The sequence below is a fragment of the Nansenia antarctica genome (assembly GCF_963989245.1).
Source record: "Nansenia antarctica genome assembly, chromosome: 9".
NCBI lineage: Eukaryota > Metazoa > Chordata > Actinopteri > Argentiniformes > Microstomatidae > Nansenia > Nansenia antarctica.
In genome coordinates this window covers 35,867,262-35,888,199 of record NC_137679.1, presented here as the reverse complement: position 1 = coordinate 35,888,199, position 20,938 = coordinate 35,867,262, and the positions used below count along the sequence as shown (strand labels likewise).

Sequence of the window (20,938 nt, the reverse complement as noted above, 5' to 3'; positions counted from 1 at the left end):
ATTCCTCAGTTGCTCTCCATGAGGCGCGGCATTAGGCTACTGTTCCAGAAAGGTCAAGTGTTTTGTTACTGAATTAGCCTATTATGAGATTAACGGGATCAACAGTTTAATCCCTGAAATGTCTGGATGTCCCTGTTCTGTTTCCCGTTTCTTATTTTGTGGTTGCAGTATGTTATGTGGCACAAGTGTATCATGTAGTGTGCCGTATTGGCCTGTGTTGTCATATATGGAGCTTTCCGGGGCCGACTCAGTTCATTTGTTTTTAAGCAATCTTTTCGAGAACTTTCACAGAACAGCCAATTGGAAAAACAACACCCATTTGAAACAAAGATCATCCTTCCTCTGATATCATGGGTAACGTTCTCTTTTGTTTCTCTCCTTTCCTCCCATAGGAAATGACCTAGAGGCCTTACAGATACATTTGTGCTTTTTGTCGTCCTAATCTGCGTTTGTGGAGCAGCGAGATCTGGAAGCACATTGGTTTCCGCGGTGAGTAATAACTACCTCAGCCCAGCAGAAGGAAGCCGTAGGAGGAGGAGGAGGCCAGCAAAGTTTCCAGCAGTCCTATCAGCTGGCCGCTGCTCTGCCCCATCCCCCCCCCCCTCCCCTCTCCACTCGCTGAAGAGGATCTCTGACGGACTGGATCTGTCTGCCCTCAGCTCCGCACAGCACCGAGGCTGCCACAGCAGAGGGAACGCCAAGGCACCATTGTCCCTGGACTCTTTTCTTTTTGTCTTTCTTTTTTTGTGTCTGTTTTTTCATTTTTTAGTCCTTGCTGTTGACCAGTGTCTCGTTGTTTTTTGCTTACTGCTTTTAAAGATTTTCTATTTTTATTAGAAGTCTACCGGTCAAAACATCTATATCTATATATGTATGTGTATATGTACTATATATGTTATACAAAGAAGGAATTTCTAACTTCCATTCGAAGGAAAAGTAACGAGTTTTGAAAGTTTCCTGGACTGCAGCTCAGCTTTGAATGAGAGTCAATTGTAGAGTGTTATCACATTTCTGGCTCAGTTCTCTCATCAAACATTGACTCCTTTTTGAAGCTGAAAATACACGATCTGAAAGGTGCATTTCTGCCCCCTTCTCTTTGCTGGGACTGTCCATTGTGAGCTGCAGCAGGGCTGCACATAAACATCACACTCAGTCAGCAAGTCTCTCTACCCGACTCCTTCACTCCATCTCCCTGCAGCTACGGAACCAGGCCTACTGACATGAGCCTCTGGCAGATGGAACCTCTAAGCTGTCTTTTTACATAACTTGAACAGTTCCAGGACTTTAGGGCGGGGGTTGTTTTGTTAGTTTATAAAGAGCGAGCTATAGTGGCTGGCGAAAAGGAGCTTCCATAGTCAGCCCGCCACTTATGTATTGTTGTAGTGCGCAGGAAAGTAAAATGGACTACAAGCGGCGCTTTTTGCTCGGCGGGTCCAAGCAGAAAGTGCAGCAGCACCAGCAGTACCAGATGCCTGAGCTGAGCCGGACCCTCAGCGCCCCCCTGGGCTCCTCCTGCTCCGCGCCCTCCCCCATGAGCACCGGGGTGGGCATGCCCGGCAGCTGCCACCCCCCTCCCCCCAACGCCACCACCGCGGTCGCCGACATCCAGCAGGGCATCTCCAAGTACCTGGACGCACTCAACGTGTTCTGCCGGGCCAGCGCCTTCCTTACGGACCTGTTCAGTAGCGTGTTCAGGGACTCTCACTACTCCAAAGCAGCTATGCAACTGAAGGACGTGCAGGAACACGTCATGGAGGCGGCCAGCCGGCTGACTGCAGCAATAAAGCCAGAGATCGCCAAGATGCTGATGGAACTAAGCGCAGGGGCCGCCAACTTCAAAGACCAGAATGACTTCAGCCTGCAGGATGTAGAGGTAGGCATCCCCCCAGGATGAACTGGGTACACACACACACACACACACACACTGAACACTGAACACCTGTCAACACATAACATGTTGACATAACCTGTGGAAAAATGTTGTTTTTTCCATTCATATTGGGGATGGGGGGTTCTGTGAAAGGAAATGTTATTAGAAATGAGAAATATTTTTGCTAAAGAGAGCAGATGTTTTTTTTTATAATATTTTTTTTCATAAGGCACCAGCGTTTAATCACTTGTTAGGCCCGAGTTTGTTTCATTTGCTCCTTTTCTTTTAGTGCTGAGTACTAAGACGCCTCTTAATACAGTATATTCTAATGCATAGCTCCTTGATTCAGAATTTCTTGGCTCAAATGAGGCCCTCACGCCCAATGTTAGGTTGCTGCTAGGATCTGAGGGTGAGGTGTGAAAAGCACTGAGGATGTGAGAACAGCCAGGATGCTGAGACAAATCACCCGTGATGCTCCCCTGGCTTTGCAGTTGCTTGAAAAAAGAAGTGAAACGCTGTACTAGGAGGTATTTTCTGTACTTGCAGTCTTTGTGTGGTTTTATCTGACGAGACTCTGGCATCTGTGTGGACAAGTGGCCTTTATTTACATCCTGCCACCACAGCTGTGCCTACTTCTAGCCTGTCTGGGTCATGAATATGAATGGAGAGAGTAGTACCACTCCTAAATGGCACTCCAGAGAAATGCCCTTGTTCCCTGTGATTAAGTGAACCGTTTATTTACCATTTAGTTGGGCCACTATCATAATTCCCAAACCTGTATATCTTCCCGCCAAAATACCTGCTACTCAGGTAATACCTTCCAACCCCCTCCAAAAAACAACAACAACCTTGTGCCACCCAGCGCAGCGGCACAGGGCATCGAGCACACTCTTACCTTCTCAAAAGCAGTTTTTAGCTACTTACGACTAGCCTCTACAACTGGCTACACACATGATGCCAGTAGTGGTGGCCTTGTGGATAGTGAGCTGGACTGGTGGTCAGAAGGTCAAGAGTTCAAGTCCCACCTGGGAACACTACCACTTAGTGTGCCCTTGAGTAAGGCACTTAGCCCGAAGTTACTCCAGGGAGACTGTCCCTGTAATCTCTAATTGTAGTCATTTTGGATAAAAGTGTCTAAACTATTGTCTATAGGGCTGGGTATCGCCACTGATTTCCCAAAACGATTCGATTCCGATTCACAGCTCGATTCACAGCCCGATTCGATTCGATTCACGATTCGATTCGATTCGATTCGATTCCAATTCGATCTAGTTACAATATACATTTTTTGCTTGAATATGAAAGAGATTCTCTGAACTAATGCTATAAATGGTTCAAGGAACCCTATGGGCCAGTTTCACAGACAAGGCTTAAGCCTAATCCTGGACTAAAAAGCATCTTCAATGGAGATTTTACATTGAAAGTGTGATTTAGTCCAGGACTAGGCTTAAGCCTTGTCTGTGAAACCGGCCCTAAAACATGTAGCATTGTTAAACATATCAATGAATTGACTCCAAAGCAGTTACATGAATGTACTTTTTATTTACATATGACTTTGCTTTTGTCCAGCTCATCTCTATCGTCACATTTTTAAAATCCAAAATGCACCCAGACATCTGACTTTAAGCCTGGTGGTGACTTGAGTGTCCCTGCCATCGCCATGTTTTTAGATTTTAGTGTTGAGACCTCACGTTGCGTGAGATATGATAAATTCTTGTAGCGCGAGATCTGGCCACGAGATCTCGTTGCGGGTTGAAGCTGCAAGCAAAAAAAAAAAAAAAAAAAAATTCGATCTCGGGATTTAAGAATCGATAATCGATAATTTTAATAATTTTTTATAATTTTTTATAATTTTAATGAAGATCGATTCAGAATCGGGAAATCGATTTTTTGAACCCAGCCCTAATTGTCTACTAACTGCTAAAACAGTTACAATTTTAAAATGCTCCACGCTCCCTAACCTTTGTCATCTGGTTTGAATCCAAAATGTTGTCATACACTGGGTCAGTTGCTTTGCTTTTTATTTTTTCTTTCTTATATATTTAATTTTTTACACCAAAACAACACTTTTCCTCCCTTCACGTGAGTGTAACATGATCCCACCATGCTAGCTGGAGAAGTGCAGTCAGTTAGTGCGTGTGCTTGTTTACTTTAGCTTCCCCCCCCCCTGTCTCTAGCTACCGTAGCAGGCTCAAAATCTTCCACAGTGTCACTGATCACACGTTGCATATGCTGTTGTATTCCTTTAATAAACATCGGTTCCTGCGATCGGTGGATGTGATGGCAAATTAGCACTAGGGACTGTGTGGCTGGAATTAGCCTACATCGCGTGTAAGCGTGCCATCGGCTCAATACGGCAGTCAGGTGAGTTTCCTCTAGTGAATGTCGTCGGTTCTACTGCTGCGAGGCCTTTCCCCTCGGTGGCAGTGAATGGGCGAATGGTCAGGACAGTTTATGAGGGACCGCAGTGCCTCAGTGGATGTGGGCATGCCCAGAGCCGGAAAGACTTTTACACCATAATATGTAATTTGGACTCTCTGTGGTCTTGGGTATGCACTGCAGCAACAGATATTAAAGGGAGCCCAACTCTGTGAAAGTTCAGACTGCAGGACTGGCATTCATGGCCCAACTTACTTTTGACTTCAGCCCTAAAGCCGTTTACAACAGTGTGTTTGTTGAAGAACTAGTAAGGGTAGCCTACATGGAAAAAAACAGGATGTACAAGAGAATAAACAAAAACCAAAATAGTTGAAGTTGAATTAAAGCTCTTGTTGTTATCAAAGAATAACATGTTTCATGCGTTTTGACTAGCCTACATTTGAAAATGACACAGAGGCTACAAAAAAAATCTGGATAGAGATTGTCATTTTCATCAATCGCTTTTTATTGAACTTGCGTTTCCTTCATGAAGTCAGACCTCCAGATTAGACTGTTCCCCTGCCACTTGAAACTTCTTTTCGCATTTGAGACCGTGAAAGGCTTTTCCTTTGTGTGTCTGTGTATAAAAATGTATTTTTGGCAGTTGTAGATGAGATTGAATTGGTTTGGATGAACAAAAAAAGCTTTTTGAGTTTAGGGAATTCTGGAATGTGAAGCAGGATTCGTTCCCCCCCCCCCCTCTCTCTCTCTCTCCGTTTTCCTTCTCCCAAGAAATCCAAAAGTCCAGTCAGTATGGAAAACAAAACGTGTGTTTTTTATCCTGAACCTGGCTCCCTAGCTGCTCAGTGCTGCCCCAGCTGCCAAATATGTATGAAAATGTCATGGTTTATTAGTACGTCGTCTACTGAGCTCAAGAGCGAAACCACAGAGTGAAGGCCAGCCAGACGGGAGGCCTGAAGAACAGGAGGCCATCATCTCTGAGTAGTCAGACAACTGCACAAGCAAAGCACCCCCCAAATGCTGAGAAAACACCCCTGACCTAGTTCAGCCAGCGGGCTTCAAAGTGTGTCTTTGTATAGGCCAAATCTTTTTCCCCGAAAGGTTGATGTTACCTGATAAGATGTGTTCATATCCAGTGTCTACTTCTGGGCTATTATACTCTAAGGTTACTGGCCTTCTACCTCTGATTTCACACCCACACCCACCGTGCCCGGGATTAGATCTACATGAGAATCTCAAGGTTATGTTCTCGCTGTAACAAAAGGCGGCCAGTTCATCAAAAGAGAGAATATTAAACCTGTGCCAAAACAATTGGTGAAGAAGACTGCAGTAGGCTATGTTGGAAGAGGCTTAGTTGATATGTGACACACCACCCTGTTGTGGTCCATGGAGTGAATGTTCCCATTGGAAATGTGTGTTTTTATTTTTTTCTTCTGGGCCGGTTTGAAAACATGAAACGGCCCAGAGTGGCATCGCATCTGCTTTTTCATTCTTTCTCACTCGCTGGTCTTTCACCCCCCCCCCCTTCAGAATGAGGATTGGATTCAGCAGGATTGTAACATCAGCAGTGCATAGGTGTCCTTAGAAGGCTGTTAAATGGTTCACTGTTTGAGCCTGTATCAAGATAGATAGCGAGCTTGGCTCTGTTACAAACTTATTCCTCAGATTTTCCATGATGATATGACTCACCCCCCCTAATCCTCGCGAGATTTTGAATTATTGTTTTGTTGTAGATTCCTTCTCGTTTTCTCTGGTAGATTACCAAATGAGTAATTTGTTTCACAATGGTCTTATTTGTTGATTCAATCTCGGCGAGGCTGATAGCAATTAGCAGAGCGAGGAAAGACAGTCATTTTTATTGTCCATGATATTATGCCACAGTTTGGTATGCATCTCTCGTTTGAGACACTGACGTGATATACCACAGTTAATAATGTAATCGGCACCATGGCATAAACAGCAGACATTTGACACATCCTCATCAGCGCTGGATCAGGACCACCGCTGCCTGGTCGGCCCGTTCCCTTACGCTAGAAGAATGCGTTCCTATCTGGGAGCGGAAGCAGGCTTTCTCGCCTCTGTACAGACCCTGAAACGCTGGTGTTTCCATGATGTGTTGTTGAAGAATGAGGACGCCCCGGCGGCCTGGTTGTTCCTGTCTGCCGTTAAACAGGGGCGGCATATTTCTGTCTTTACAACTCAGCCCAAAGATATTTTAGGCACGTACCTGAAAAAGAAAAACCCTGTGACCACAGCCAAGCGCTGTGGTGTCCCGTTGCTCTTCTTTAGCTAAACGGGACAACAACAAACACGTCTGCATATGGATGTTGAACCACACACACACACACACACACACACACACACACACACACTACACAGGGATTGGTAGCTTCCACCTGGAAAAAACAGCGCAACAATAACTAATGCAGTTGAGGCAGGGGGGGGGCGGGGGGTGGCAGCTGTTTTATTTTCAGCATTGATTGTGGAGCTTTATGACGTGGCCTTGGCTCTCAGGAGATTTATTAGCGCAAAGCGGGATTCCCTATTATGGAAGAAAGTGAATTTGCCATTTATGATGCTGAAGCAATATTGTATTGTTGTAGTTATGTGGAAAATGAGACAATGTGTTATCGATCAGAGCAGAAAATGACGTTGGCACAGACAAATATTGTCCTGCCACAACTAAAGCTTTGAGCAATTGGGCAAAGCTTTTGGGCTTTACAATTGTAACTCTCTCTGTTATGTATTAGTGACATGGACCAGTTGGAAAGAGCTCCAAAGCTTCTTCAGAAACTCTAATGCAGAGTAGTGTTTTATAGTCTTCCCATCACAATATACTCTCACATGTTTTTGCTGTGTTTTCCTGGCTAATTTGGCCCGACATTGTCATTCTCTTCTGAGTTCTCCCACAGAACAAGAAGGAGCAGCCTAAAAGCAATAGAACGATTCACTGCATGTGCTTTCTATTTAGATAATCTGATTACACTCAGTCAGAAGTTAGGTGTTGAGTTATTTAGGATCAACAACCCACGTCATTAAAGCCAACAGTGTCTCAGTGTGAAACCCAGGAATGTCGTCATGATGTCAACCGTGGGCAAGCTGCCTCTATGTTTCCTCAGAGCTCCGTTCCTGATGGTGATGGCGGCGATGCGATGGCTCTCACTGATGTACTTGTACTGTTCCACCACTCCGCAGGTGCTGGGCCGGTGCTTCCTAACGGTGATGCAGGTCCACTTCCAGTTCCTGTCCCAGGCCCTCCAGAAGGTGCAGCCCGTGGCCCAGTCGTGTCTGGCCGAGGCCCTGGCCCAGGCCCAGGAGCGCCGCAGCAGCGCCCGCTCCCAGAGCTCCGGCCCGGGGCCCCTCACAGAGCTAGAGGAGGCCTCCCGCTCATGGAAGGGTGCAGCAGAGGTATGCAGAGACCCACACACACACACACACACCTCCCAGGACTCTCCTTAGCTGGGAGCTTCCTGGTCTGGTATGGAAATGGGCTTTTTTTGTTCCTGGAGGTGAAAAGCCTTTCTGTTCTTACATTCCAGACAAATGCAGACAGTCGGCTACGATTCCAGCCACAATTTCCTATTTCCTTTTGAGGAGTTTGTCTGTCTGTCCATGAACCTGTGTATTGCCCATGTTCCCACATTCCCAAACACCCCCCCCCCCCCTCCCCCCCAGAGCCTGAAAGAGGGGGGAGGCCATTTTGTGAGAGGAGCTAGCTAGCTAATCCCGTGGCTAATCAGTCCCTCCGGCACATTTTGAGCTTTGTTCTGAGCGTGCGTGTGCGTGTGCGTGTGCGTGTGCGTGTGTGTATGTGTGTGTACAGTGAGCCAGAGTGGAGAATAGTGGCCTGATTGATCTGCTAGGCTCTGGCATGCGCAGCGTAGCCCTGGAGGGGAGCAGAGCTGGATATCCTGATGGAATGTGCTGCAGCGCTAGGCCTCCCTGACTCACTGCTGGCCAGTTTAGATAGAGAGAGACACTGTCTCCCCCCCCTGTCGCCTCTATAGGGGCAGCTATTCTATACATATCTAATTTATGGCCTGAAATATATATAACTTATGCTGCGCTCTCGTCTGAGACAGACAGGCTCCTGGGTCCTGCGGTATGACCAGTGTAACAACGGTTACTTACTTTTAGAGTTAACCACTAGCAGACACGCAGGAAGCTTCGACTCCCAAACGTTCATTCCCCCATTGGTTTTGTCTTTTGTGAAACAATACCCGCACAACTTTCTATGCAGATGTGTTGGTGCCGTTGTGTGATCTCAGACTGTGTGTGTGTGTGTGTGTGTGTGTCTGTGTGTGTGTGTGTGTGTGTGTGTGTGTGTGTGTGTGTGTGTGTGTGCTCCAGGCTACGGGGCGGCTGAGGGAGCGGGGCCGGGACGGCTGCCTGGCAGGCATCCAGGTCCAGCAGCTCTTCTGCTCCAACAACACCAACATCCCTGAACACCAACTGAAGGAGCTCAACATGAAGACTGACAACGCTTTACAGGTGGGGCGTTGGGGCAGCAGCCTCCTCCATGCACCTCCACAGCCTCTGGCCACAGTCAAACACTTTCCCCAGCCCCCAGAACCCAGAGCGGCTGCTTCTAATCAATGTGTCATTGGCTGTAACGTGAGAGGACTCGATGAAGCAATGCTCTGACCTACTTAGATGTTGGATGGATGTACATTCTTATTTTTTTTCTTCTCTCCGTGTCTCTCTCTCTCTCTCTCTATCCAGGCTTATAAAGTAGCACTAGAGAGTCTTGGCCACAGTGAATACGCGCTGAAGGCTGGCTTTCACCTCAATCCCAAATCTGTGGAGGCTGCTCTACAGGTATGTTTCCTGTTAGACACAGGACTTGAGGCATATGGATAACAGATCTGATAACACAGGCCACAGTGTGTGTGTGTGTGTGTGTGTGTGTGTGTGTGTGTGTCTGTGTGTGTGTGTGTGTGTGTGTGTGTCTGTGTGTGTGTGTGTGTCTGTGTGTGTGTGTGTTTGTCTGTGTGTGTGTTGCCTGCACAGAGCTTACCTTAACGTGTGTATTGTGTGCATGGAGCTTACCTTAAAGTGTGTGGGGTCGTGTACACAGAGTTTACCTTAACGTGTGTGTGTGTGTGGAGGGGTGTTGTGTGTGTTGTCTGCACGGAGTTTACCTTAACGTGTGTGGGGGGGTGTTGTGTGTGTCGTGCACGGAGCTTACCGTAACCTGTGTCTGTGTCTGTGTCTGTTTCTGTGTCTGTGTGTGTGTGTAGGGCTGCTGCAGCGAGGCGGAGGCCCAGCAGGCCGGCAGGATGCAGACCACCTCCCAGCCCATCCAGTGTGAGCTGCCCACCATCCCCGTGCAGATCGGCTCCCACTTCCTCAAAGGAGTGTCCTTCAACGAGTCGGCGGCCGAGAACCTCAAACTGAAAACGGTAACGGCAGCCCCTGACATCCTGGCGCTCACTCTGGTGATGGGTGATTTCCTCCTTCCTTTCATGGGATGACCTTGTCGACCAGAAGGGGGTTCTCCCCCGCCCTATCGGAAACCAGAAGGGGGTTCTCCCCCGCCCTATCGGAAACCAGAACTGTTTCGGGAGGTCACGTCCGTTCAAGTCCACCATGAGTAATGCGTCTCGAGTCTCCCACTTGGCCAGACTTTGTTTTGTGATACCTTGAAACACTTATTCCATTGTTCATCCGATGATGCTTTGGGTCTGTCTGGTTAGGCTCTGCCTCGTGTGTTTACAATGGGGGGGCAGGGGGGCTCTCTCCTCCAATCTGTGTGGACAAAACAACTCCTGATAATCTCTCACTATCAGTCTGTGCGGCTGCTGCTGCTGCTGCTGCACACTTACTTCACCGTGTGGAGACTCCAAAATAAACAGCACGTCGGGTCGACTTTGGCCGAGAGCACAGCACAGCCTCTTGAGCTGGGATGTGGGGGGGGGGGCGGGGTGGTGAAGTCCCTCTGCTCTTCAGTTAGAGACACTGTATTGTGTTACCCTGTTGAGTGTCTTGCGTCAGCGGCGGGGAGGGAAGCTGGCTGTCCTCGGTGTTCACACGCCACCTTGTTTTTTTTGTTTTTTCGTAGCACACCACGCTGCAGCTCATTAAGGAGGCGGTGGGGCAGAACGGCGTCGCCCTCCGGGACGACTCCCCAGTCACCGAGGTCCTCAACCAGGTCTGCCCTTCCAGCTGGAGAGGCGCCTGCAAGACGGCCGTTCAGCTGCTGTTCGCCCAGGCAGGACTGGTGAGTAGAGTACGCAGGCGGCATCGCACAGCGGCTGTGGTATAATAATACCTCTGTCTTTACCACACGACCATAAACAGTCCTCTCGGAATCATCCGACAGATTCTGCACGTGATGCCTTCTCGCTTTGCTTTTTAAAAACATTTTTACGAGGGTGTAATGATATAATGAATTGAATCAAGGTCCCTGACTCCCCTCCCCGCCCATTCCAGATTCACAACGCCCTACCATGCCCTAGTGAAGCCTTCTCCTACCCTGGCCCTCCCTAGTGAAGCCTTCTCCTACCCTGGCCTCTGTCTAGTGAAGCCTTCCTCTTTATGGCTGCTGCTTTTGTCTCCCTCTTGTCTTCTAACATCCAGCTCATTGTCTGTGAGGTGTGTAATGGAGACACGCAGCCCTTTGTGGCCTTTTGAGTGCCCCGGGAGGGGTAAATAAACCTGACGTAGACACCAAGTGAAGGGAACATTCCTGCAGCATCTGGGTAAAGGATGGGGTCGCTCCGGTGGAGCTGCAAAACAGATCTCCTCTAATGTTGAAACGAGAGCAGAGAGGGAGACAGACAGACGGATGCACACAGACAGACGCGCGCACACTGATGCACCCACACACACACACACACACAGATGCGCACACACACACACACACACACACAGATGCACACACACACACACGCACACACACACACACACACACACACACACAGAGATGCACACACACATGCACAGACACACACACACACACACACAGATGCACAGACACACACACACACACACACATGCACAGACACACACACACACACACACACAGATGCACACACACACATGCACAGACATACACACACACACACAGCGTCAGTGACAGTCCTCCCGGGGCAGCAGCAGCAGCACTAGGCTGTGTTTATTTCACCCGCTGTTTATTTCCACAGTGCGATCTGTAATATTTTCTGTGTCAGGTCTGGGGGACTGTTCCCATCGACCCAGTGCCAAGTTTAAAACAAACCCCGGTGATGGATAGGAGCTTTACATTAGCTCCTTATCTGAGCTCCGACGACCACAGGGGGAGAACGCAGGGAGTCTCCCCAGCAGCATAGCAGACGTCCACCTACCCTTCATTACTCACTGGTCCCGTTGCCAAGCACTTTCATGGTACCCAGCCAATTATCTCTGTAGCGCCTTTTAGAAATGACCTCTCCTCCAGAGATTTTTGGTCCGTCTGTCTTGAGAAGTTGTTTTGTTTTGTTTTGTTTTTTGTCTGCCTGTGACGTTGTTATTGTTGTTGTTGAGGGGAGGTGTGGACATGGTCTGTGTGTCTGTCTATCGCGACACAGCCTTCAGTCAGCCGGGTGGGTTCTTGAGGATACACCTGCTCTATAAATAACAATAGGCTGACTTCCTGTGATGCAGGAAGCCTCCTCCCTCCCTGTGACCCAGTTGTGTGTGTGTGTGTGTGTGTGTGTGTGTGTGTGTGTCTCTCTAGGTAAAGCCTCTCAAAGAACTGGAAAAGATTTGGCTTACTTGAGCCACAGGATTTGTTGTGTTACTGTCAAGCTCTTTAGATAAGATTTAATTTCCCCAAGTAACTCACATTGCACTTTACCCACTGGCTGAGATTGGGGGCTAGATAGAGATGTGTTGTAGTGGGAAGATGTTGTAGTTGCTTATCATACAGTATTGAGATTTTTTTCAATATATGCTTGAAGAGTGCTTTCACCAGCACAACTGGCGGGAGAAATGCATGATTCTATGAAGAGCGATGCTGATGCAGCTTTTTGTGGGCGCGTGTGCGTGTGCGTGTGTGTGTGTGCGGTTGGACAGGTGGTTGTTGACACGGCTCAGATCGAGAATAAGGAGGCCTACGCTCCTCAGATTACCCTAGAGGGGTCCAGAGTGGTGGTCCAGGTCCCCTCAACATGGTGAGTGTCATCCACCGCCTCTTCTCCTCTATCCTCAGTCAAACACAGCTCCATCATTTTCCACAGTACCATTTACAGTCCTGCTGCCTCAAAGTGAATTCCAAGCATTGAGAACTCCAATGCACTTCCCATTGGTTAAACCAAACCATAAAACTGTAGGCTAGCTATACTGTGACTTTGACCTGATAATAATAATAATATTAAGAGCTGTTTAGTGAGACCTTCATACATCCAACATCTAGGGGTTTGTTGTCCAAGTCCAAGTTATTATGTTACTAGGGATAGGGTATGTGACTCAATCAATCAAATGTATTTGTATAGTGCTTTTGCATAGACAAATGTCCTGTGTGTAGGTGCCTGAAAGAGGACCCAGCCACCATGTCCCTGCTGCAGAGGAGTCTGGACCCAGAGAAGACCCTGGGCCTGGTGGACGTGCTCTACACAGCCATCTTTGACATCAACCGATGGAAGGAGCGCAAGTGAGTGAACGGTGGCAATATCACGTTTGGGAGTCCAGGGGTGTATTCCATCAACGTTGCGAAAGGAAAATCCAGGCTTATTTTTTTATAAATCTCTCCATTTTGTTAAGAAGTCTTGCAAGACTTGATAGACTTGACTATCTTTATAGATAGATTTAGTCAGTATAGTCAGTCTATTCGGTTAAGTCTGACGTCGAACGTGACGTTTAGCAATTTCCGGGTCCAAACCAGAAATTCCCTGCACCAGAGTACCAGTGTATTACACCGGTAGAATGAGAGTTCAATCGGATCTATTCATACAACAAGGGACAGAGCACTTTCCTGTTTCTCCCATATTTGTCAGCGTCTTTGAGCCTCGGAAAAGCGCTATATAAATATAATGAATTATTATTATTACTGAGGCATTTCAAAGACAGCGCCTCAGCCAGCTTTGGACCCGGAAACGCATCACGACTTAACAACCGAATATAGTGACTATATAACATAGTCAGTCTATATTTAAGTCAGAATTTTCCTTTAGCAACGTTGATGGATTACCCCCCAGATTAATGACGTAAAGAAAACCTCACAGACAAACGGACAATAAAAGCGTCTTATCAGATTCAGCACTTTCTTATTGATGTTACTGTAGATAGTGTCACCACACACGATAGTGTCTTATCATTGCTGAAGTAGAGTGGAGACATGTGAGCAAAGTGACAGAACAGCAGTGCATTGAGTGTGTGGCTGGTGTCAATAGTCTAGACTAGAGAAACAAAGGGGCACCACTAGATGTGCTTTGCCTAGCAAAACTGGGACACTTAACATATCCAGTTATGTTAACCATATCATGATGCACTGCAAATATCATTATGTGCTTCAAATATCACAATATTCAATAATATTTAATTAAGGCCCAACCTTAGTCCAGATGTGTGTTCACTCTGGCACTGGTCGACTGAAAATGATAAATAGTCAGGGTTTGGCTCACCCTGGGTTTCAGTCATACTAAGACTATTGAACCTAGCCACCTGGGCCAATGAATGTTTCAACCTGGGCTTCTATTGACTCTGTATGTGTTTACCGTCTGACCACAGAGAGCAGGCCTTGCCCACCATCCAGATGCAGTTACAGAGGGAGACCCCTGACTACGGGGCGCAGGCCGACCTGCCTCCGGGAACCGGCTCCAAAGCTTCCAGCGGCCTGCCGAAGACCATCTCCAAGCTCACTTCCAAGTTCACCAAGAAGGCCTCTTCCAGCTCCGGGGGTGGTGGGGGCGGGGGCGGGGGGGGCAGCTACTCCATCCCCAGCACCCCGTCCCGCAGCATGCTGTCCGTCAGCAGCTCGGAGGACAACAAGCCCAAGAGCCTGGGCCACCCAGACGGGAGGCTTCAGAGCATCCTGCAGATGGGCAGTCTGTCCTGCAACCCCGACCCCGGCCAGCCCGGGGTGGCCAACGGCTCGGTGTGTGTGGACGACCAGAGCATGAACCTCCCCACGGACCAGGAGATGCAGGACGTCATAGACTTTCTCTCAGGTTTCAACATGGGCAAGTCCCAGCAGGCCTCCCCGCTGGTCAAGAGGAGGAACTCTGTGGCGTCCACCAGCGCCGCCGAGCTGAAACCCCCCACCGGAGCCCCCTCCACCTCCCAGGCTGGGTCCCATGGCACCCTGCAGCCCCTTACCCCGACCCTGCCCCAGCCCCAGCCAGTGCAGAAGCAGCAGCAGTCACAGCAACAGCAACAGCAACAGCAGCAACAACAACAACAACAACAACTGCAGCAACAACAGCAACAGCAACAACAGCAGCAGCAGCAGCCCCCACAGCAGCCTTCCCAGCAGGCACTGCAGTACTATCAGCACCTCCTGCAGCCCATTGGTCAGCAGCAGCAGCCCCCTCCCCAGCTGCCCCCCCAGCAGCCCCCACCCCAGGCTCTCCCCCAGCAGAGAGTGCCGAGCAAGTGGCTGGGCGGCTCCAGCCAGCAGGCCCCTCCGCAGGGCCCGCCTCCCCCTCCCCAGGGCCCCCCCGGAGGGCTCTCTCCCTTGGGGCCCATCGGTCAGTGGGGCTCGCCGGGCCTCCCGGACCTGAGCTCGGACCTGTACAGCCTAGGCCTGGTCAGCACCTACATGGACAGCGTCATGTCTGAGATGTTGGGCCAGAAGCCGCAGGGCCCACGCAACAACACGTGGCCCAACCGGGACCAGAACGAGGGGGTGTTTGGTGTGCTGGGGGACACCCTCCCCTTTGACCCAGCAGGTGAGTCGTCATCATAATCATCATCCTCCTCCTCAGGCAGTTTCCCCTCTGACTAACCGTGTGATTCATAACAGACAGACAGGGTTGCCAGACGGGATTGACAATTTCCAGCCCAACCAGTCTAAAAGCCGCCGAATCCACCCGTCCAGTGTGACCAAAAGTAGCCCAATCTGGCAACACTGCAGACAGACAGTAGTCCATGACACCCGTACCTGTCACGTTGTAGGATGTGACTTATGAAAGCCTGTCTACTACTTCACATCATTGGTGAAAGTATATTTGCAAGAGGGACTTGCAGTGTAGCCTATTGATTTAATGAAGGAGACCGGACACACTCGAGTTGAATTTAGATAAAGGAAAACAGAAAGGGTGTCCGTGCAGTAGTATGGTCTTAAGTATTGACCTCCTCCAAAAAAGGAGACCCCCCTCCCTCCCTCTTTCTCTTTGAGACTGGGTGCCCCCCCCCCTCCCCCCTGCATGTTATCAGGAGAGTGTCTGAGAGTGTGAGGGAGGCAGGCAGCACAGAGCCCCTCTCCTGGGATTCCACGTGAGAGAACTGTGTCAGCAGTGGGGGCCTGGAGCTGTGCTGCTGACTCTGCGCTTTAATCACAAAGGCCGTGAAGAAGAGAGAGACACTCCCGTTTCCTGTTTAGCACGGCAGTCATTAGCCAGGTATTCATTATGCCCGGAGACAATAGTTAGGCTTTGTTTTTGTTTTCACCAGGTTGTGTTGTGGGTTCAGAAGCCCTCCCGTAAGTGCTCATCATATATTCTCAGTGTGAAACCACATTAAGCCATTTGGAGAGCTGGCAGGAGAGAAGATTGCTGTGATTTATGATTCATCTTTAGGTGTTTTGTCAGTATGATCTCCTGATTTGATATCCTGCAGAGTGCACACTAAGTGCTGTCATTATACAGAGCAATAGGCAGTAGATGAATAATAAGATTTACGGCCAAGAGTGCTGGTGCATTTACTGTCCTAATATGGACTACTGTTATGGTTTCAGTTGGAGTGCATTGCTCTGTGGATGAATTTAGCGTACTGTAGATAGTAGTGCCACTTAAAGAGGACAAGTCACAGATTTACAGTAGTAAGCCTAGATGCAATTTGTAACCACAGTGTAAACCGCCTTTGATATCTGATCTTATTCACTGGAATACATCTGACGCTCTCATTCAGATGCACATTTGACACGCCTGAACTACAATCACATGAACATCACTGCAAATAGTAATGTAGGTCATTGTCTTCAAGCAGATGCCCCACCCTCCCCCCAGCGGTTATGATTGTAATTTGACATTTAATTAATTTAAAATGTGTCAGTCGCAATATCTTTTTCTTTCTTGTTGTTCTTTTTTCTTTTCCTTTTTTTTTTTTTTCTTTTTTTTTCTTCTTTACAGTTCATCAGACTTTTTTCTTTTTCTTTTTCTTTTTTTATTCCGGCGGGGGCCATTGTGTTCAGCTGACTTACGGCTATTGTGCTTTTTCTGCTTTGGTCGACAGTCTGGCTAAACGGATTGAGCCGTGGGGGCACAAACACAGAGGGAAAAGCTGAGGGTGTCAGAAACTGACTGCGGGTTTCTCTCCTTTTCATCCTCAGTTGGCTCTGACCCCGAATTTGCACGTTACGTCGCTGGGGTCAGCCAGGCCATGCAGCAGAAACGGCAGGTGCAGCATATCCGTCGCCCGAGCAACGCCCGCAGCAACTGGCCAATCCCTGACGAGCAACACCGGACCTGGTCCCACCCAGAGTACTACAGCGAGGGGTATGTGTGTCCATGCTGACCACAGCTAACCAAACACTGTCAGCTCCTACCATAACACACACACACACACACGCAAACACACTCTCCACATATCTCATACACACACACACCACATGCTGTGTCCCATCTCTCCACCCTTTTCCTGAAGTATACACTCCCCCACATGGGTGGGTTTTGATGGGAATGGATCAGCTCATCGGTGTGTAGACCAAGCCTCTGTTTTCAAATGCGCATGGGGAAGTGGACATGCAAGTGCAGACTTCAGGTGAAGGGTGGAGTACATGACGTGACAGAGTAAGAACAACATGAGTTGACTGCAGAGTCTCTGTTCTGACCACCACCAATGTGAACAGGGAGGCAGTCAACAGCAGTTGGTCAGCCAATCAGGGGGATTCTGCCAGTTCCAGTGATGAGACCTCCTCAGCCAATGGGGACAGTCTCTTCTCCATGTTTTCTGGACCCGACCTCGTAGCAGCAGTCAAACAAAGAAGGTGCGACACACTCTTAAATAAAGTCTTCACCTAACCCTCTGTGGGTTGTTACTATAACTGTGTCCCTTTTTAATTTGAAATTTTTAATAATAATACTCCCATCAAATAATATAGCCAGTTTCTGTATTGTTGAGCTTCATGCCTCTTGTGCCCTCAGGAAACACAGCTGTGGGGAACAGGAGGCGTGCACTCTCCCCTCTCCACCCCTCCATCACCTGGTGGATGATAATAATCAGGTAAACAGTCTGGAGGTTGATAACTGGGTTAGCTGCTGCTTGCTGTTGCTACTACCGGCAGTTGCTGTTATGTACACTGTGATTATTTCCTAGAATCACTTTAAATGCAAATGTTTGCGCCGTTCTAGGTTGTTGAAGGATTTGAATGTGAATCTTTGGATCTTTCCCCCCCCCATGGCCTCTGCTCCACAGGACAGCAAGACCAAGACGTGGCCGCCCAAGGCCCCCTGGCAGCACTCCGCTCACACCCACAACACCATGCCCAATCCAAGCTCTTCCTTGTACCAGATGAACATCCCTTCCACCCAGTGGAGTGACTCCATGCAGCTGTTGCAGTCTCCAGTGTGGTCCACAGCCAGTGACTGCCCTTCCACGGGGATCTCCTCCGGCTTCCCCTACACCCAGCAGCAGCAGCAACAACAACAACAACAACAACAACAACAACAACAACAACAGCAGCAGCAGCAGCAACAACAACAACAGCACAAACCCATCAGCAAGGGCTTCAAATCCTTCCCTCTTAAACATGAGCACAGGCCCTCCTACCTTCACCAGTACTAATCAGACCAAACGTGTCCTCTGGGGACTGTATATTGGCATGGTAGAATACCTGTAGCTGCATTCGCTTCGCTAACACGCAAGCTGCGACCAACACAAATAGTCATGTTGCCCATTCAAATAATAGCCAGTAAATTGGAAAAAAGGGCAGTCTTAAAAAGAAAAAAGAAGAAAAAAAGAAAAAGTATGTTTTAAGGCAAAATTGCATTGTTCACATTGGCTCAACGTTTTGTATGTATTTTTCCATTTCAAAAGTCCCCATTTGAAAGAGACGTGTTCTGAACTGCCATGTAAAGCTGTGAGCAATGCATGTTTCATGCTGACAGCAAGTTAGTCCGATGGTCGCGTCTCTGCCTGATTCGTTTATACGCTGTGTTTCCTCAGACGAGCGCTTGAGACATGCACGGCCATTCCCACACTTTGCTTCCGCAGCTGAAAATGTGTAACAGGAGAGGATTCTAGTGGACGAGGGCTCTTAATGGGATGCTCCAGTCTGCCCATAATTATATACTGTGTCTACATAGCTGTAACTGCCAAATCTCACGAAAGATGACTCAGACTACAGCTACCATCTACTGTTCCATAGCTTGTCAATTACTGAAGTTGAAATATATAAATAATTTACTTATTTTTATTAAGAGGCTTTGAGCAGGCTCAGCATAAATATAATAGTCATTGCAGAGGTGTAATTTGAAAGAAATACACTACTTTTTCAACAACTGACAGAGTAAAAAAAAAATATAGCAGTAACTATGTGCCATGTTGGTATTAATAGCACTTGCAGAATATTATTTTCCAACCAAAGCGTTGTTCAGAAGATGAATGGTGCTGGAGCGATAACAAGCGGAGTCTGGAGATTATTATACTGATCGCAAATAAAGTTACATGCCCCGTTGTGTAAAAGCATATGGGAAAGTCTTTATGATCAAAAGCGCATTCATTTCTGTTTTTTTTCCCCCCTGATTGGCTGTTTGCTTCAGAATGACACTAACTTCTAAATCTAACTTTTGTTCCTTTAAAATACAATATTTTCTTGTACAAATATTGACAGTATTAATCTTATTTTTGTATTTTCTTACATGTTATACCATTACTGTATATGTTAGTAAAATATAGGCATATTACATAAAACATTATTTTTTTTCCCAAGATGTGAAAAGCACATTTCTTTATTTACTACAGAGTTTAACTACACCATATATCTATAAAGGTTACCAAATATGCCATTATAATTAAACACTAAAACATTGTGTGATTAGGGTATTTTTGAACCCATGTTTCTTCAGTTTATATGGCTATGGGCTGTATTTAAATGCCCAGAATGTTAACTTTTTGTGATGTTTGCGGATGCCAATGTTGCCTGTATTTATGACACCATGTTTTCTGAAAACTAACATACTTACCATGTTTACAGAGAATCGTTTGCTGTATATACATATAAATATATATCTTTTTATAGTTCTGTGCTTTGCACAATCAAAATATAGGGTTTGTTGCTTTTTGTCCGTGTTATCTCCCAAACTGTTGCAGCCTTTTTAAAGATATCTTTAAAGACCTTGGACTGTAACTGTTAGCATTTTCAGCTGTGTCAAATGGTTTACTAGTGGCGTCTACAAAAAAGAAACCGTTACCCTGACAGACGATATGAAGGGGGACTGCTTGGCTTATGTTGCTTATTGTTCTCTTGAGCTGGCAACTGAATCTTTCCAAGTGTACCAGCAATGCAAAAAAAAAAAAAAGAATAAAAAAATAACTAGCAATTGAGTTGGATGTTTTTATGTTCTTTACTACCTTGGAATCAACTGTCAGCTATTTAGAAGGACTTTTCCAACAATATTACAGTTTGATCCTCTTTGATGAAGAGAGGGCATATTTAATTGTTGAGCAGTTTTGATCAACCAGACAGCACCATGACCGATATGCGAACTTAAATAGTTTTTTTTTCAACAATAATATAGTTTGTTTCTCATTGTTTGACGAGTGCGCATAGGTCATTGTCGAGTAGTTTTGTTACTGTAACTCACCCAGGGAGGATCAGAACAGATTGGCTGGCCAAGATACATTGTGCAGGTTCTGAAGCATTTTGTAGTAGGCACTAAAGCTACAAATAAACAAAGTATGATGTTATTTCTCCACCCTTCTCCGGAAGTACACACTTGCGCTCTTTCCCACGTGAATTTAAGAGCATAGGGCTAGTCTGAGCATGGGCGCTTACACCAATACATGCCCTTTTAAATCCATGTGGGAAAGTGCAAAAATGCATACTTCAGGAGAAGGCTGGGAAAACAGGGACGCAGCAGAGAGCTCTCCTGGTCTACATCCAGTTTTCTAGCTTCCTCTAGTGGTGTACTTGCTTAATCCTTTATCAGGCTTAACATGTAACCGGTTGATGCTGGGGGAGCTTTCACATCTATAACAAGGGTTGAAGTTGATTTTGCTCATATTATTACTGCAGTCCTTGACCCAAGTAATTTTCCTATGTGGCTACTCTGTCATATTAAACAACACTATTCCAAATCCGAAACTTGGTGACTTGCTAACCAGCTGACCCGTTTTATGGGGTGATGATGCCATAGCCCCAAATGTGGCATACTGTGAAAGTCCCTGATGGCTTTATACAATGAAACTATTTTGCAGTTTATCAACCTCTTAGTTGACTTCTCTTCAGACTACACCTTAACTGTCCCTCCAAAGACCTCTTCACCCCCTCTACAGTTTCTCTACTGGAAATAAAATGTATTTTTTATATATATATATAAATGACTGATGGATAGATGATTCACTATGTAT

At 47.1% G+C, this 20,938-nt stretch overlaps 1 protein-coding gene across 1 annotated transcript; it reads left to right on the top strand.

Annotated features, from left to right (window-relative positions):
• Window positions 1-1,369: 1,369 nt before the first annotated feature.
• Window positions 1,370-19,804, top strand: garre1 (granule associated Rac and RHOG effector 1; the record flags this gene model as incomplete). The annotated part of the gene is made up of 13 exons (XM_080539404.1): window positions 1,370-1,873; window positions 7,445-7,657; window positions 8,600-8,740; window positions 8,972-9,067; window positions 9,490-9,651; window positions 10,311-10,469; window positions 12,284-12,381; window positions 12,735-12,860; window positions 13,937-15,096; window positions 16,698-16,863; window positions 17,217-17,354; window positions 17,512-17,590; window positions 17,783-19,804. 13 exons carry the CDS (start codon window positions 1,370-1,372, stop codon window positions 18,149-18,151), a joined length of 3,411 nt encoding a protein of 1,136 aa, XP_080395530.1. The 3' UTR covers window positions 18,152-19,804.
• Between the last annotated feature and the right edge of the window lie 1,134 nt (window positions 19,805-20,938).